Source organism: Sebastes umbrosus, chromosome 13 (genome assembly GCF_015220745.1).
Source record: "Sebastes umbrosus isolate fSebUmb1 chromosome 13, fSebUmb1.pri, whole genome shotgun sequence".
Lineage (NCBI taxonomy): Eukaryota > Metazoa > Chordata > Actinopteri > Perciformes > Sebastidae > Sebastes > Sebastes umbrosus.
Genome location: NC_051281.1, coordinates 15,209,505 through 15,229,700, shown reverse-complemented (window position 1 = coordinate 15,229,700; position 20,196 = coordinate 15,209,505). Strand labels below are relative to the sequence as shown.

At 39.8% G+C, this 20,196-nt stretch overlaps 1 protein-coding gene across 1 annotated transcript in view; it reads right to left on the bottom strand.

Moving 5' to 3' along the window:
* Positions 1–1,237: 1,237 nt before the first annotated feature.
* b3galt1b (UDP-Gal:betaGlcNAc beta 1,3-galactosyltransferase, polypeptide 1b) overlaps positions 1,238–20,196 on the bottom strand; it is a 58,656-nt gene continuing 39,697 nt past the window's right edge. The window contains exon 2 of the mRNA XM_037790888.1: positions 1,238–3,196. Within this exon, the coding sequence (XP_037646816.1) occupies positions 1,975–2,961 (987 nt within the window). The 5' untranslated portion in view covers positions 2,962–3,196 and the 3' untranslated portion in view covers positions 1,238–1,974. The remainder of the gene's footprint in view (positions 3,197–20,196) is intronic.

Below are 20,196 nucleotides of genomic sequence, written 5' to 3'. Positions count from 1 at the left end.
CAACGCGAGAGAAGAGTGATCAGTTGAAAAATATCAAATTATCTTGGTCTGTTTGGAGACAAACAGACCAAGATAATATGCAATATGCAGAACAATGTGCTGCAGCTCATTTTTAGCTTTATATCCAACTGTGTTCATGATAAAGATGAAAAATGCATTTATACCTCAACAGACGACCTGGTTTGTCATTGGATATGATTACTATTTGCAGGAACGCTTCCTTCATTTGCACATAATACCTTTAAAAATGTATAATATAGATGTAATATAGTAATTTAGTACTTTATTGATTCCTGCACATAAATTCTATTCTGGCTTGCTCTCCTGCAGGAACATCAGGGTGCTGAGTCAGCAGCCATGCAGCTGGTAGAGATCCAGTGTCTTGCTCAAGGACACTTTAGCAGGGCAGAAACCAAGGTCGTCTGTTTGAAACACAGTCTCTACCGGTTAGGCCACACTACTTAATGCTTAACGCTGATTGACTTAATGCTTGTAAAGAATATTCTGCTTTAGCTTTGTACCTGGAATACATGAACAAACACCACATTTTAATTATGCATGAGAGTACGCGCTTTACAAGCCTCATGCATTCATTAACAATCGTGAGGTGTAATCAGCAGAAATAGACAGAGATGGATGTTAAAAGGATAGTTTGGGTGTATTACATATAGTAGATGACGGTTGGCACGCCTCCAGTTTGGAGAAACAGACAGGAGCACCGACACAGGAGCAAAGCAATGTACTGCTGTGGACAGGGACGGCAGTAAACATATTTTAGCCACCTAAAAGAAACGCTCACCTAAAGAAATCAATATCCGGTTAAGTGTACGCTATATTTAGAATATTTTCACCGCTTTATCTTGTCGTCAGACAGCCCTTTCCTTCTCCTTTCCGATGGCAAACTGAACTGAAAGTGAAACTTATCTATGCTCTCTCTACGCTCACTTATTCGAAATATAATGTACACTTAAACTGATTTATTAGGTGAGCCTTTCTTTTACAGTAGGTGGCTAAAATACGAAAAAAATCACCTTCCTACACCATGTCCACACTGAATCTGTTGTACTGTATGCACTTCTGTTACCTAAACGAACCACGTAGGCTACCTATCAGTTGTGCGCTCGAGATCAGACTGGAGATGTTAACACTCATCTTCCTTCATTTGTTCTTTTTAAGCAGAAAACAAACATTTAATATTGTGATATTTACTGGAAATGACATACAATATAGCCACCAGCAGCAGGAAACTTTCAGCTCTCTGGCGATCTCCCTCCAGCCAGCTGTCTCCTTATTAAGGTGTTTGTAGTGAAATTTCAACTTCACCAATCAGCTGCTCCTAGTCGATTTTAAGGCGATTTCAAGGCGAGTGACAGGAATAAATAGAAACAGCTAGGCGTCTGACAAACAGGACATTCCAATAAAAAAGGACATGGTTCTTGAGCAGTGTTGTTAATGACTTAGCGGAGCACAAGACCTGCAGGATAAACTTCTAATGGGTGAGTACTGGTTTCTTTTTATTATTATGGAGTGGGATCAGGGATTTAAATCTATAAAAGCACATCTCATATGTTGGAGAATGGGCACCTACTATAATCTGTCTCTGTGATAACATTTGGCTGCTGAGTTCAGGGCAGGGTGTTACATTAGTGTGCACTTGTATTTGGGGCGAGGGCCCAAGAAAAACATTTGCACCGAGGCCAATCACAATTATGTGACGCTGCTGCCAGCATTGCTTTGCTCTGGCGCCGGTGCTCTTGTCAGTTTCTCGATGCTGTGGGTGCGCCAACCATCATCTACTTTCTACTATGGATAAGTACCTCATACAACTCCACTTCAAAACACCCGAACTATCCCTTTAATGAAAACATCTATCATGGAATAGAGACTTCGCAGCAGCCCTCAATGTTTTTTACATTACTCAGTTTAAAAAAAAGAGAAAAGGCAAAAATAAAAGGAAGTTGTTGAGTGTCCCCCCTAACATCTCAGGTGCTTCTTGCTGGACATGTCGTTCCAGATGCGGTGCATCTCCTCCGGGGAGATCTGGTGCACGGTGATAACCCGTCTGTACCTGCACAGACTGTAGGCCATTTTCCAGTGATTGAAGCCACTGTTCTGATACGGGTGTATACCCAGCTTACGCAAACACAGTCCCACGTACACATCCTCCAGGTGCAACAGTCTCGTGTGTAATGAAGTCTTGTAGATGAGCTCGGCGACGTCCGCTGAGAACACGTAGCCAGTGCCCGAGCAGAAAGGCGGGTACTTACTGTCAGGATACAAGTCCCTGGACATGTACCACTTACTACGCATATCCCTAATGGGGCCACCGTTTATCACATAGCCGGTGAAATATCTCCTCCTCGGCTTGGTGGTGGGCTTCAGGAGCTTGTAGATCAGATTGTCCATGTTGACAAAGATGTCGCTGTCTGTCTTCATGATGTACTGCGCCTTGGGGCAGAAGGTGGCCACCCAGCGCATGCCCATCATGGTCTTGAGGGTGAGGTTGTGATAGGAGTCAATGAAGTTCTCCACCACGATGTCATGGAAGATCTGGCTCTCCTGCTCCACCATCTGGTTCAGGATGGGGTCCGTGTTCCTGCCCAGCAGAAAGATGGTGAGGATGCGGATGTCGCCGAAGGTACTCTCGTCCCCCCAGGTCTCCCGGATGGCCTGCCGTGCGTCAAACTCCTTGTGCGTGGTGCTGATGAGGATGACCAGGAAGGGAGCGGCACTTTCGCACTTCTTCGGCTCGTTGATGACAAACTCAAAGGCGTGTGGGTTAAGGGAGCGGGTGTGGATGTTGGTGAAGGTGATGTTTTTCAGGGTCTTCGGAGCCTTGTGTGCAGGCACTGACATGTGGCCGACATAAGTGGATGTCGGGCGAGATATGCTCAGGTACCAGAGAGCGCTCGCCCAGCAGACCACAGTCAACAGGTACAAACATGACACTTTTGAAGGCATTATGCTGCATTTAGGTGTGTTTTGATCAGCTGGATCTTATAAGGCTTTCTTTCCATTAGCAATGTTTCAGCCAGCAAGGCAGCATGAAGCTGCTCCAGCGTGCAGTTTGACATTAATTGTCAGTAATGGATTACTTTAGAGAGAAGGGATGCTGTTTGTGTTTTAATGCAAAGCACTTCAAAATCGTACGGATGTCCAATTTGTCTTGGTGACACTGCTGCTTCTCCATTTACATCTGAAAGAGAGAGAGAGAAATACTTTATAAATCATGACAGAAACAGTATGTGGCAACTCAAATATGAATAAAAGCCACAATATAGACTTTGCTATCAGCTACCACGGCAACAAGTCAAACAAATGAGGAAATGCTGCCTGAGTATCATATTATATTTATACAATAAATAACCTCAGGTAGTGTAAAAACACTGCAGATTTGGGAGTTAAGTCAAAAATCATCACAACAACAAAAAGTACTCAAATGAAATCAATATTTAATAACTTATAAACGTGGCTGAAACACACGTGGGAAAGATTGTGGTGACATCAGCCGTCTAGCAAAAGTGACATTTATATTATTCACTGTTGAAGTTGAGTTAATATTCATTGGCATGTAAGGATTTTACAGCCTTGGTTTGCAATGGGCCAAATTAACTCTGTGATAATATGACTATGCTGTTGATTATTATTTATTTAATTTCATTTTAATTTTGCTCTCACATTCAATGACAAACAATACAGAATACGTCATGGTTACGATCGTGTGATAATGAAGCAGATTTTGGTGAAGGGCAAAGGGAGCGCAGTCACTACATTTTTGACACCTTCCATATTAGGAGCGTTGCAAATGCCTCAAACTGCAACGTCCTGATAATTTTCTTTTGTTCATTGTTAGAAATATTGAGATTCTTTACTCAAGTAAAGTAGAAGCACATAAGTATCAGCAAAATCTACAATCAAAAGCAAACATGCTCAACACAGAAAACCCCTGTGAGTGCTTTAGTATTATATATTATTAGTAGGGCTGTCAATCGATAAAATAATCGCGATTAATCACATGATTGTTTATAGTTAATCGTGATTAATCGCACATTTTTTATCTGTTCAAAATGTACCTTAAAGGGAGATTTGTCATGTATTTAACACTCTTATCAACATAGAGGGGCAAAAAATGGTTGCTTTATGCAAATGTATTTATATATTTATTATTGGAAATCAATTTACAACACTAAACAATGATAAATATTGTCCAGAAACCTTCACAGGTACTGCATTAAGCAGCCCCAAACTGCATGTGATTATCATAAAGTGGGCATGTCTGTAAAGGGGAGACTCGTGGGTACACATAGAACCTTCATTCACGTATCTTGAGGTCAGAGGTCAAGGGACCCCTTTGTAAATGGCTATGCCAGTTTTTCCTCGCCAAAATGCAGTGTAAGTTTGGAGCTTTATTTAACCTCTTACGCGAGAAGCTAGTATGACATGGTTGGTACCGACTGATTCCTTAGGTTTTTTTAGTTTCATGTGATACCAGTATCTGCACTTTCTAGCTGTAAAACTGAGCCCGCTACAACAAGGATCAATTGCATAAATGCATTAAATAAATTAGTGGCGTTAAAATGAATTTGTGTTAACACATTGTTATCGCGTTAACTTTGACAACTCTAATTATTAGATTATTATAGCTGATACATGAATGTGTAATCAGTATGTCAATCCAAATCACTTTATGCTGGGATTAGATTTCCAATTATGAATCGCTTTGTATGCTGCACGCCTCACAAGACTACAAAAATGGTTGGACGAAGAGCCCTCTGATGTTTTAGTGTGGTATAAAAAACACATGTCCATTTTGCCATTGGAGAGACTATCACATGTGTTAAGAGGTACTCTTGAGGAGTTTAAGGGACTCCTGAAAGAGGAATGGTTGATTTATGGTTTGTGGTTTTCAGTATGTCTTAATTGTAGGTCTTTGTATTGTATTTTATTACTGTTGAAAATAAAATGAAAATGGATAAAAATCAATAAATACAAAATTAGCAAAATAAAGATAATAGCCGCTTTAAGTACAGTACTTGAGTATGCCAAATGTACTTAGTTACATTCCAACAGCAGTATTGTTTTACTGTAGCAAAACCATCAATAACATCACTTTTCAATTACATTATGTAATGTAATGTCATGAAAATGAGTTCTACATTTTGTATCAGAACTTAACAAAAGATGTGACGACATTTTCAACAGTCTACACATGATCCTACTGCGCAGGTTGACATTTCACAAGACAAATGCCCTTTAAAACTCAAAACCAAAAGCAAAAAACAAACAAACAAAAGGAATGGTTTACAAGCTCTCTTGTTCTGCGGCTCAAAGGAGTTGCGGGGTTGGCGGTATTTGTTTGTGCAAGTGGCTGAGCGGTGTATGTTAGCATGAAGATCATGTATCCTGGCTTCTGAAGCTCTGGGTGACTTTTCCTTTCATTGAAGGACGGCAGAACAGACGATGCACTTCACGGGAGAATGGCCATAATGTAATAAAACCTACATTTCCATCTTCAAAGAGAGTAACAGAACCCGGGCCGAGCAGACAAATTTAGCCATAATGACATGATTTCATTTCCATTTAACAATCGACTGCAATTACCTGCAGTCTATACCCATATAGGTACTTTGTTAGACTGAGACATGACATTAACAACAAAGGCTACATCAGTACATGCTTTGAACAAAATGCCTTCATCTTTGTCACATGAAACAGTGGACTTTATGCCTGTGGACTATGAGAAATATACCTTTGTACCTTGCACTGACTACATTTCTACTGTTTATTCAGTGTCAGTTTGAGAATAGAGTCTGAGACTGTCTTACAAATGCTGTTACTTCCCAGTTTATGTTGTACTGAACTCGTTTCCCCAGAGTCTTTCAGCAAAACTCTCATGTCGAGAGTATTTGCTCACAGTATCAAACTTCTCCCTCTGTTGTGAAATTACTGTCAGATCTCATAGGATTTAGAGAAGCAAACAATCGTTCCCTTTAACAACAGTTTACTCTGACGCAAGAAACACACACAGACGCCAATATTTTCTAATACCAGAGGAGGGTGAAGACGGAATAACAGGGAAATGACTGTTTGCTCTGAGGTTAATAACAAAACAAAACAAGGCACATACTGTGCGTACATGTACACATGTTCAAATACACAATAACCAGGGCCAGCTTGTAGCAAGCAGTCGCTGTGTCCCGCATTGTCACTCTGAATTCTCACTCAAGACTGAAGTAAAAATGGTTATGTGACAGAACTGAGGCGATAAACACTTCTAAACTGGTCTGGGTCTCTCACACACCACCAGATTTAAGACATGGATGGATTACCGAACGGGCCTACAGGACACAGGCCCAGGGGACAAAAGTGTCACTCAAAGAGACACCTACAAATCAGGAAGAGACACAGAATGACAACAAAGAAAAATATATGACTACAAAGAGATACAAAAATACTACAAAGAGATGCAGGACAGCTGCAGAGAGACCACAAAGGTCACACCGAATATGAAAAGTGGCAAAACAACCACAAGGAGACACAAAATGACCACAAAGAGACACTAAGCAACCACAAAGAGACACAAAACAACCAGGAAGAGACACAAAGCAACCACAGAGACCCGAAATTACAACAGAGACACAAAGAGACACAAAATGACCACAAACAGACACAAAATGACCACAATTAGACACTAAGCAACCACAAAGAGACACAAAGCAACCACAAAGAGACCCAAAATTACAACAGAGACACAAAGAGACACAAAATGACCACAATAGATAACAAAATGACCACAATTAGACACAAAATGACCACAAAGAGACATAAAGCAACCACAAAGAGACACATAATCACCACAAAGAGACATAAAGCAACCACAAAGAGACACATAATCACCACAAAGAGACATAAAGCAACCACAAAGAGACACATAATCACCACAAAGAGACATAAAGCAACCACAAATTGACCCAAAATGACAACAAAGAGACATAAAGCGACCACAAAGAGACACATATTCACCACAAAGAGACACAACACAACTACAAAAAGAAGTTAAACAACTATAAAGTCTGTGTGTCTTGCTCCTATGAGAGGTGGCGGGGCCTTTTGCATGTCCATGCCCAGGGGCCCATTGTCTCATAATCTGCCCATGATAGACTACTCACTACTAACAACTGCTACTACTAAATGTCATTAACTAGTTGAGAACGAGCTGGAGATGCTCCGTGTGTAAGCAAAACTGAAGTGAGAGAAACAACATAATGTCTCGTCTATGAGCAGCGATGACTCGTGTAATGACAAACCGTGGCTCAAAGACACGGCTTGACTGACAGCTCAGTGCAGTCATATACTGTCAATCAATCAACGCCAGATGATAAATCACTACTCTATGTGATTATAGCAGTCATGATGAATGTGGATGATTCTGTGCATCACTTTAGATTTCAACATCAGACATTTGTGTGTGTGTGTTTTATCTCCATGTGTGAGACAGAGATATATAAATGGGTCTGTCTGCTGTGGTGGCAGCATATCAGTCGGAGAGATATGAGCGTGAAGATATAAGAGGGAGAAGAAGGGCTATAGGAGAGAGTTGGAAGCAGGAGAGACAGAGAGAGATCCTGATTACGAGAGATGTATTAAGCTGGCTGAATTTTGTGCAACAATCTGCTCTCAACCAACCGTAATTATGCTTTCTGCTCTGCTGCCTCGTTTGACCTCCAAACAGGTAAAGCAGCAAAATGAAGATTTACTCCAGAAAAGGTGTCATTCACAATTGTTGTTTTTTTCTAATAGCATCAGAATAATATGTTTAAAGGTTGTTTTTTTTAACAGAAAAAGAAACTCCAGAGGAGTCTAAACCTGCTCACAGTCAGTCAGCTGCCTCTCGTAATGGGCCTTGCTGCATCATCGTTTTGGAACAGTACAATGATAATGAACTTTTAAAAGCATATTTTGACAGCAGGGGAGTTAATAAAGAGCCAGTTAACTCGACAACAAATCAAAACACACAACTCTCCACTACTGTGACTCTGGAAAAAAACAGATGAGCTTAAAATATCTCAATTCAATATTGTGTTTCTTTGTCGTCGTTTTTTGTCTCTTTGTGGTCGTTTTGTGTCTCTTTGTTGTCATTCCCAGGCCGTCAAATACCGACACTTTGTCATGGTTGTCGGCACAAGGCACCCTTTAGCGCCGGTATGCGACGCACCAGGCTTTCCGTTAACTACTGTACAACGTGAACCCATCCGCGGCAACAGTAAACGCACAGGTAAAGTGCTGTGGTTGGATGGGTCCAACAAACACAGGGCTTTCATCCAGGAGACCGCTGTTCGTGTCCCGTGTGTTGTCACTTAATCGGCTGATTGTTTGTGTCCCTCGTTCACAACGTCAAGTCACAATTTCACTGTCCAAACATAGTCATTTAAAGCCCAACCATGTTGTTTGTCTTAGCTAGGATCTAGCGCCACACTTACTGGTAAGATAAGATACTTTTTTTTTTTGTCTGTAGTTAGTTACAGAGGCCTCCCGGGTTCAGTCTCTGCTTGTCTGCAGCAGAGATGTGGCCGCTCTAACTCGTGGTTAGATGACTGTAGCGCGGAGCAGAGCCTGCAGGCAGGCCGCCAGACCTTAGCAGAGCTATTATTCTGATCAGTCTCCATAATACTGGATGTCATACTGAGAGTCAGTCATAAAATCTCCCGCTCTGTGTGACCAGATCGGTCCGGTGATTGGCAGGAAGAATAGAAAAATATAAAACAGTCTATATGGCGAGGAGCACGGTCGCCAACCGTTGAGCGCTGGACCTTTAGGACATGAAACGTACTCCAGAAACACAACAGGGAGGGGGGAATGAAATGAGGAAATAATTAGCCTATACTTCCAACAGAGACCCAATTTATCAAGATTTATTATATTGCATGAGGTAAGCTTGTATGGGGAGCGCAGCACCAAAGGCATCCATTCATCAAGACATGACATTGGTTTCTCCGAGCCTCTGGGTTGACCGTTTGGCAGACTGGTTTCTGGAATGGGGGCTATTACGCTCTCCTCTGTACACAACAAAAATGTTTTGATTCATGGCCCCATGACCATCTATAGACGGCTCTCTAAAGTGTTTTTCCAATAACAACATCTCAGAGCTAATAGATTGCCAGATTGAATTAACTGCTTCATACAAAGCCGGAGCATTGAGGAGAGCCGGAGCCCAAAATTTAAATTGATTACCTCGGCTTTCATTTGACACAACGCTCTTTGAATATCGCCGCTTATACTTCTAATCACACAGCAGCACACTAATGGCAGAACTTAAGAGATAACAAGTTTAATACAAACACCTCCACTGCTTTATATTTAGTGTTCAGTAATGTGTCGATGACATTATGAAGGTTGGATTCCTCCTCGCTTCAGACTTTTTGAATTTTAAATGTGGATTACAACCCCAGCATGGAAGTGTGTTTTTTTTCACAATAACAAATAACAGAATGATATATGAAATACTGATGACAGGACCGCCTGATGGAGCAGAGATGTGTGAAAAATGATATGAAAATTGGAGCACAGCAAGTTCAAATAAATTAAATCTCCCTTCCCCAGCATTGTGATGAAAGCCAGCATTTGTAAGCTGATAGATGAGATTTCATCGACCTTGGAAAAGAAAGGAGAGTGAATGTGCGCACACTTTCAAAGCCATTAAAAGGTGTTTCTCACAACATTTACTTGATCCTCTCTTATAGTTTATGGGACATTTTTTGGTATTGGTACTCTTATTATAAAACACAAAACAAACAAAAAGCCTTGTTAAAAAGACAATTTTTCAACCAGATTCCTAAACAAGACTGAGCCTGTAAAGCTTTTTCCTCACCCTGTCTGTATAAATGCATCATTCAAGAAAGACTGTACGTGTGCTGTACGATCTGTTGCTCTGGAAACGAAGGTGGCTTCATTATTTACTTTATCTGTGCCGTGCCTATTACTCTTTGCTACTGTACGTCTATTTCCTCTTGTTAGTATTGTGACCCAAAGTGTTCAATGTTAAATAAATAACATGAAGTTGTGAAATTAATTAAAAAGTCTGTTTTTATTTCACAATGCCATTCCTTGAATGTCCTCTCATTCAGGCTGACACAGACCTGGCCCTGATCCAGTTTGTCGTGACTAGTAGACAAAGGCTTTGTGATGAAAAGTGGCGCTATGAAATAATTTTAGTCACTGTTAACTCTAGGATCGCCAAGACTGTCTGACATACCTTTTGGGTTTTTATAATGTAAATAAAAAATGTTTAAATAAAAACTACAAGTCCACGACTTTGTCTAAATGTGTGGTCTTTGATGTGGTCTGAAGCCTATAAGAGAATTAAAATAAAACGCACAATCTGCAGTGGCGGTCAGAGGAATAAATGCTCAGAAATGAATGGATTTATTTTGCAAAGTCTCAAAAAAGACGCTGCAGTTCAAGGCTGGATTACAAAGGGATACGATCGCATCAGAGCCGTCATGGAAACGGCACAACGCTTAGCTTCTCGTCTAAAAGTGAGTCTCTTGCATATACAGCGTCTCAGAGATATTAACATAAGTATGTCGCATACGACATGCTTTGACCTGAAGCCTGCAATATAGTAGGCTACAAGTTATATATTAGTTGTATTTTATCATTATGAAGCAAATGCAGCAGCAGTAAATACCGTGAATCAATGCGCTGTTCTAAAACAAATATTAAAAAGTTTGCCGATTCTGCTCTGTGATGTTTTGTTTATTTGCCATCATTTCAAGTAACTTCATCAAACGAATGCATTATTGATGTGTTTGTGAAACACAAACATAATTTGTCTGTGTTTACACATATTATTATTAAAGATCCCCACCAGACATATAAAAATGCTTTGAACAATAATTTGTGTCTGATATGTTTTTTTCCACAATCCCCCAAAAAATAGACTTCTTAAAAACACGTCTACTTCTTCTTCAAAAGTTGAACTGCTGGACACAAGTACCTCAAACTTCACTGAGGAGTCTGTTCTCAGTGTTTGTGCACTGAAGGTTTCAGTTTTGAAACTTTCCACCTTCAGCAGATTAATATGAAAACAGACTTCTAGTGTCAAACTCTGCTTTTGCATTATTCTGCACAGTGAAGGTCAAACATCCAAGTGCACATTTTCAAGAGAAGGGCGGCTCAAAATAATGAACACTTTCATCTCACATGTTCATCCTTGTAATTGAATAGCACTCCTTGAAATAACAACATAAACATAGCATGTATTGGTAGTTTAAAATGCATCACATAAAGCATTCATGCAACAGTCTAATCACCGCCTCCATCTCTCTGCAGAGGGAGATGAGATTAGATTTGAAACCAGACGAACAAAAGAACCAGATCCTCTGTTTCCCACAGTCTCCCGTCCTCTTTATTACTCCCCGACTGAAACATTAGGGGAATATTTTCATTTACATATTTTATGCTTGGGGCCTGATCGTGCTCTGCTATTATAGCAAGCTAAACACTGGAGGAAAATCTACGCTGGCAATTAAGTGAGTGAAGCTACATTAAGCTGAATGAAAACTTTTGATAGATTAAAGAGCATAAAACTGGCAAACTGTCCTCCATTGAGAGATCTGAAATCCCCTCGAGTATTGTCACGTCTTGAAGTATAATGAATATCAGTTAAATGTTGATACTCTAACCAGCCACGTAGCTGTGGGTGGGCCTAGGTGGGCCTGGGTCGGCCAACTTGGCCCTCCAGGCCCACCCAGTCAGAAGGCTTCCTTTTTTACCACTTCTTGCTTAGGCTCCATGATTGGTCAGATTGTTTGAGTGGCAGTTCATTTAGCAAATGGCAGATTGCGAGCAGCCCCTCCTCCTTCACTCAGTGGACAGCTGGTGTCTGTTGGCAGCTGTTGAAAACATGAACAGAAAGCTTTGAATTTGACTTTATACATTTTGAATAAACACTCCTCTGTGTTTATTAGCGACACCAAGCAGTTACATAAAAGTTACTACGAGCACACGATGCATCCGGCTAAAAGAGGAGCAGGAGGAGAAGTTCAGCCACCATTCTCAAACAAGACCTCCAGTTTCACCTCAACAAGTGCAGAGTAATAATGACATTACGTGGCCCCTCGTCACCCCAACAAGCTGGAGGCCTGCTGGTGGATAAAAACTGGCATCAGGGCTTCAGACTGAACTCTTTATCCCTGCAGCTCCTTTTAAAGAGACTATGATGAAATCATTTCAGTGTTCAACACCAAGCCCCGTCGTCTCCTGCTGTCATCATCAAAAGTAAGCCTACAATTTTATTTTATTGGGTATATATATGAGTTTCATGCTGATGTTGCTGCCAGCTGTGTGTGTGAACATGTGGCCGCCATGCCATGCTGTTAATGTTTGTCTTGTTGGATCAGGATCAGCTTGATTGGTCAGGTATGATCAGGTCTACACACACACACAGAGGCTACTATACTTGACTCTGCTTATTTTGCTCTCATTGTACATATACAGAAATAGAAATGCAGCTAAAAACAAGGTCAACAAAGCTGAACAAGAGTGAAGTGTGTGTGTATATATAGATATAATAATAATAAAACAAGGAACAACATAAGTGTCAGGCTGTTTCTGTAAATTGTAAACAATAATACAGTAGTGGTGCAGAGTGCAAATATGCAGGAATAGATATTGAATGATTAATGTAAGAGGTTGCTTTGATGTAGGTGGATCTGTACAGTATGTACATAAACATGTCAGGGGCCTGTAACATTACCTCAGATGATGATGTCTATCTAAGGCTTGTATGATTAAACTGTGGTGCATTCAGGCTAGTAGAGTTGTAATGGCCTATTTCGGTTAAATATGTGTTTCAGAACCTGTTAAGTGGTCGTTTGGTCTTGGACGGGCTAGACCCACCTGATTTTCTCTGTGCCATCCCACACTGGGATTTCTGCCTTTATGCCACTGACTCTAACTGAACATGATTTTCTTGGGTGGATCGAGGTTTGCTTTCTACTGTAGGCTACATCATTCCTGTAAAATGCAGGATTGGCTTTATAATGGGCCGACTGCAGCAAGAATAATTGTTTTCCATCCATTTGTGAATTTTAGGAAGTGAAGTGTAACACAGCAATTCTACACAGGGATTGTTGTTGAATGGTTGTTCAGGTTTCATTATTCCATAAACACAATTACGTTTTAAATCAAAAGGGAATGGCAGTTAATATTCATATAGTGCAAGAGTGGTGCATTTAATGAATTTGCTGGTTTTCTCTGACTGCAGTAAAACGTAAGAAAATGGAAAGAATTATTTCAATTTAAAGAGTTGTCGTGTCTTTTTTTTTTAGCCTTTCTGAAACCAAAAACACAAGAGCAAATATGTTAAGAATGGATTAAACAGTGTGTTTATTTGCTCTAATGTAAGATGCAATCTTAAGCATGTCCAGCTAAGGAGCTTACTACCTACAGTACTCTAGCCAAGGAGCAAAGTATAGCCTATGTTAGAACAAAATAATAGTCTGATCTTACATTACACTTTTCTTATATTACTAGGACTAACTAGTTCTACACTGCAAAACAATAAGAATGCTGTTTCTTTATTTACATTTACAACATTTTACAAGATTCTCATTTTGAAACGAGTCAGCTGGAGACATTAAAAAATCAGTTTACGACCACACAAGGAGCTACAGTTGGTGGAAACTGTGCACCATTTTGAGTGGACAGACATATACTGGTCCTCTTCTACCGCTCATTTGTGGAGAGTATAGGAACTTTCTGTTCTATTGCCTGGTATGTTTCATTGCCGGTGCATAATAAAAACAAACTGCAGTCAATATGTCCAGTAAAATTGCAAAAGTTTTGACCTGTGAGTCCCGAGCGGTGAGGAAAGGGCAGGTGATTATTAGAGAGGCATCGGGCTGGTAGATCATTTGTGTCTACCGGTACTGCATTGTTGAAGAAACTGTGAAACAAAAAATTACTGAACCTCTGTGTGTGAGGATGCTGCAGCTTATTTTATATGATATGTAGAGCACTTTAATGATGTGGTGAACATGTCTATAGAAGGCTAATGATGAGGTGTTCTGTTGTTTTTGTCAGTGGTATTATAGTTTATTTATCTGACGCTTGTTGTATGGCATATGATGCATTTTCGAAAGGACTAATATCTATCTATCTATCTATCTATCTATTTTAAAATAAATGTGATGCAAATATAATGACATTTTATCAACATGAGGAACAAGTTTTCAATTAATTATATCTGCCAACTCACAAGATTCATAAACAATGTATGTATGTTCAGTGAAACCTTTCTTTTCCCTACAATACCCCAATACAATACCCGCTCGTGGTTTCTAAAGTAGGCCTATAGCCTATGATTGATCGTTTGTGTGGTTATGTTTAGGAAATTATAGCCCTTAAGGTTAGGGAGCGAATCATACATGTTGGTTAAATACTGAACATGTCGAAAGTGACTTGAAGCGTGAGACAGGATGTCAATCTACCAAAACCACTATTTTTCTCCCACCTTAACCAAAATGCTAAACCTAGTTTTTATAATTTCCGTGACTTATGATTTAACTCTGGAGCTGCAATGTGCGGAAATGTGTCGTTCTCCTGTTCTGATTTGTCAATAAAGTTATAAAAACTATAATAAATAAAAAACAAACAAATAAAAGCAGCACTTCCGTGTCATAAGAAGGCAGTAATTAGGCTTTCCTCAAAGCGTATTTTGAAAAATAAAATAATAGCCAGTATAAATGTAGTCCTAGGAGACACGATTTTAATATTCTGTGTGGATAGTTTGTTGTGCTACATTTGAATAAGAGTTGATTCCAATATATTTGATTGTTCATTAGCATGATATTGTCCTCGGGCATCATCCCCTCCTGTGGGGCTTTACTGTACCCATTAACAGCCAGAACATGGAGATTACGTAGGGATCCTACCTTCACTTCAGACACTTGCTAGTAAAACTGTCGGTGCTAATTTAAACCTTGGCAGTGCACAGCAGAGTCTGTGAATAAATCATTAGCTGAGTCTGAAACAATAAGATTCATTCCTCAGTTTGACTGGAAGATGACAGGCAGGCGGTCGGTGCCAGAGGAGTAATAACAGTGACAGAGGGACGAGAGGTTGAAGAGTCAAAGATCCTGAGCCAATGGTTACCGCGGGGACTGCGTGCACCTTCCTGCCATCAGGTGTTGCCGAAACGTATTGGCGATGAGGCAGGGTGAGTCTGAGGTTTTCAAAGCAGAGCTGCAGACAAACAGGAAGCCGGCGTCCTGCTGGGATGATGCCAGCATCCTTTCTCCCTGAACAGATGCTGCCCGGTGCCCACTCTTCTTTGTTCCCTCCTCCAAAGGCACGCTGAGTTGCATGATGCACTCAGAATAAAAATGCTCACCTTGATGCCAGTAAAGGACATGATGCGGGGGGAAAAAAAATACAACTTCTGGAGCCATCAACTGCTTCCACAGCTCTCGATGAGCTGCTTTGGAAAACTGGAGTAAACAACGATGACTTGCAGAGAGCTTCTTCTAAATAAATTCATGGCTCAGTTTGAAGCCGGTAAAGTATCCCAGAGATGTGTCATTGTTACACACACACAGCTGGCTTGATGGATATTTAATGCCACAGCACTGGATAGTGGCGCTGAGAAAATGTAAAGAAATATGAGAGATTGAAACGCAACCTTTGTCTCCATTACCAGCATTACATAGCAAGCTATCTGCCTGGTGGCAAAATGAGCTCGTAACTGATGCTCATTTCTCAGTTTATGACAGTCTGAAGGTTATGATGATGGATTATACATTTGATTCAATAGAATAATAGTACATATAGTACATAATAGTGCAATTAATATCAGTGGGGTCCACTGCCCAGCATCAATCAGATCAACTGCTCTCTGAACTCATGTTTTAATGCCGATCTCAGTATGTTCAATGCGTCTGTTCACACACAGGCTGCTAATTTAACATTGTGATGGTCAATATCTTGAAATTAATTAAAGACACTATAATGAGCAATGAAGATAAATAATCTGATTGTTGATCTGATTTGTTTACTGGTAGAAAAACATGAGACTATTAAGAGTGCATTGTGTCAGGATGTAGTTAAGGGGCTGAATAACTCAATAATGTCTGTTATTTCAGTTATTTAATCTGTAACTACATTGCAAAGAAAATTAATTATTGTCATTTTATTGTTATTTAAATATTTCTAGGTATGTAATGAAGGGATTTCTTTAATTCATACTGATAAAGTACAAATGATTGATGCTTTTACTCTTCAGTAGAATAGTTAGCTTGTGTTGTTTCAAAATGCTACATTCAATTTATTTGGGTGAGGAGAAGACGGAAGACAAAGACGGTCACTTCTTTGTGGACCACATGTCAATCAGTGAGGCACTTGCTATTTAAGTTTTATTATTTAATTTTAATAATTTATTTAATTGTATTATTCTTGTATTTAATCACAGTTGATACTGAACTTAAATGGCAGCTACGACTTTACTTGAAAAGTTGGCAAGGTTGGCGGTTCGATCCTCGGTTCCTACTGTCTACATGTCGAAGTGTCCTTGAGCGAGACACTTAACCCCAGGTTGCTCCCCTGGTGCTTTACAGCAGCTCACTGCTCCTTAGGATGGGTTAAATGCAGAGGTCAAATTTCATGTGTGTACCTGTATGTGATGAATCTAATACAGTTTATTTAACATTTCTTTTTAATTGGGTACCTTTTCTCCATGCATGCAGTATTTGCACATTTGTTTTTACATTATAAAAAATAGTGACATGAGCAAATAATTTATGATCACAAATGTTGGTTAGTGCCTTTGTGTAAGATATTGGAGTTATGCACTGTATTTACAGAGGATTTATAGGCGTATAAAGGACAGCTGGGTAGGTTTCCTAAACTTTTTCACAACAGTGTTTTTTATTAAATAACAAATCCAATAAGCCAAGAAGAAATTGAAGCATTTCCTTTGTTGTAGTTTATACAATCCTCCCTGGGAAACACTGTGACTTTCTCCCACAAAAAAAACCCAATGTCATTAGGTTAGTTGCTATAGGACAGTATTATATGTCTGGTTTTATCCAGTGTCCTCTGGATCAAGTCCTGTCTTGTCCGTTTCTGTATCTTGTCCCAAGTAATATGATGTGAATGACCCTCATTACTGAGGCCAAGACACTAAATTAAACAGGACACGGCAAACTGCAAACCTCTGATCCATCTTAAACCCAGTGATTGTCTTTACAACAGAGAAAGAAAGAAACACTGATGAGAATGCCATCTCACCTTTGACCTATAATCTAAAGACTCTGCATAGACACTGAAACGTGCAGAGAGAGCCGTGCTCTTTATGTCCAGTTGTGATTATAGTTTTACTCACTCTTTAACTTTCCTTTGTTTGCAAATTATACCTTAAAAGTTAATCCATGAGATAAGTGGTCGTACGTGTTGATGGTTAGGTGCTGCTTGAGGAAATGCTCTGATGTGTCAAACAGACGGCAATTTATTCAATAGATTATTGTCTTTGAACCCCAGCAGTAACTGAACATCTAAGGAATTAATATGTGAGTCTGTAAGCTCTGGCAGGAGTTTATAGGTCTGACTCACAGTATGAATTATGACCATTGTACATAATTACATGTAAAGCAAAACATCTCAATCCAAACAAATACAGATGCAACATATTTTTCAGTAAAGGCACTTTAAATTCAGTTTATTTTTACATCCTAAACACTGATTGCTTTGTTACCAAGGAACAGTGTTTCCATAGTGAATCTGAAACTACTAGTATTATGTTACAGAAAGAAGCCTTAAGGCTATTTGAATGGCAATGGGGACAACCAGTACAAGTATAAGTATAAGTAAGTATATTTACTGTCTACTACATGTGCTACATAATTAGTGTTTGACCAATTAAATCAGAAAGTGACAATATTCTATATCCATCCCATACAACAGTGAATTGATCATAAGTGTTTCCTGTGTAGTGTCAGTCGAGTGCTCTTGAGTAGTAAAACCAAAGAAATGGTCTTATCCAGTAAACAATACATTCCAGACTTATGCCAACCCCTAACAATCAAAGGGACACCCTGTTGAAAAGGTTAGCTGTTTTAAATACTGAGGAATTTATATAGATAGCCACCTTATTTTTATAGATAACACTGAATATGTTTTTAAAATGCTATGCAGAGGTTACACCTACTCAGGGTGAGCCAGAATATTCTTGAAATGGTGTACAAGAATCTGGTGGAAAGCATCTTGTCCATTAAAATAGCTGCTTGGTACGGACACTTGAGTGTCAAATGTAAAGGGAAACAGTGAGTGGTCAACACAGCCAGTAAAATTATAGGGTAACCACAGATGCAACTAAGCAGCGGGCATGTACTGACTACCAAAAAGAAAGCTCTTGACATAACAAGTGACTCAGCCCATCAATTTTACCCACAATTTGAATTGCTTCTCTCAGGAAGACACTTTAGACTGCCACGAGCCACCAAAAAAATGTCTATAAGAAATAATTTGTCCCATAAATAATTAAGTAGTTAATCCCCCTCATCCCCACCTTGCGCTGAATTTGCACATTGTACATTTGTAATAGGCCAACGGAACTGTATTTGACTGCATATGATTGAACTCCAAGCTCCTCCAATGTTTTTTTTTTATTGTTTTTTTTACTATTGTCTTCTTTGTAACTCATGTTCTAGCCAAAACCTGATGTAGCTTATTCCTGTGTGCCATAGACCTCCATCTTTTTGTCCCAAAACTATTAAAAACACATCAGCGAGCCTACTGCTGCACTTGGCGACATGTTCCTTCAATATAAGCATGGACACTAGTTTAGTTTGACTATAGTTTGACTCAATCCTACATACGCCATCCTGGTGCTGTAAATACTCACTAGAGCACCAAATGTGTTTTAATCTGCAGCTGAAAATAGTTCCCAACAAATGTAGTACCAGTTACAGCAGATACAGGTGTTTCAAGCCTTTTTAAAGATGTTTACACTTATGTTACAATTTTAAACTTTACATTTATGACCAGTGAGATTACAATAAAAGCAGCGTTATCCTTTAAATCTACAACATATACCAGAGTGCTGTGTTGAGCAAGGCTCAAATAAAGATGTTTTGCAAGTCCATGTAATACATCCTGAACATGACTGACACCCTTTGATTAAGATTAAATATTTACTCCATGCTCTAATGAAAAATAATGACACAGATGAGGATTCTCACAGCTTCCAGCAAGATGTTATTATGCAGAAGATTATCTTACACAAAATGCCAACTGCACATATAAGTATCAGTTCTCAAATGTCAAGCGAGCACAGCTTTGAGTGATGTGTTCAGTGTTACAGAGAGTGCCTTGGATTCCTGGCATTAGCACACAGCCAGGGGATAAATTGGATCGGGGCTACCCGGGTCTTGGCACACAGGCTCCCAGACATCATCAGGCTGAGCTAAGCCCTGACATATCCTCCATCAACAGCAAAATTATTCACTCATATTTTTCCACTGTGGAAACAAAAAAAGTATTGTTTGCATGCTGGTCAAATTGGTTTTAGTTAAAGCGCCCGCTGTGTGCTGTGTCAGCACCGACATAATGTGTGTGTGTGTGTGTGGACGAGCAGCACCAATCAGTCACACACTGTCAGTCATGCAGCTGAGATAATCTAGGACTCTAAAGTACATCTTATATTCTGATTTAACAATACATAACTCTGACTGTGGATTGGCACTTACTGTAACTTTATTATTACTTAAACAATCAAAATGTAATTATTATTATCCTCCACCTCCCTGCTAGTCTGTTCAGTCTCTCTCCTCGATTGCAAGGCATGGAGTTGGTACAGAACCAGGCAGTTTAACAGCGATCTGCTTTCTGGAACTGATTCAATATATGGCATTAAGCTTTATAAAATTGCCATGGCAATACTGGCAAGACTGAAAGCAGCAGCCTTTGAGCCCAAAATACCTTCACCTTGGAGATCACTAGAAAGTTTTACATAGCAAAAAGCAGTTATTTACTTGAGCTCTTAAACCTGTTTCATGCTTCTTGACGGTGCGCACGGTCCCTGCGAACGTCTGGTCGTTCATACTGATTGCAGTCAGAGCAAGAGTCAAGAACGGATCCCATCTCATCTGTAGTCTGTAGGCTGTGTTGTTGTAGGCTACTTGTCATTACGCCTCAGCGCCG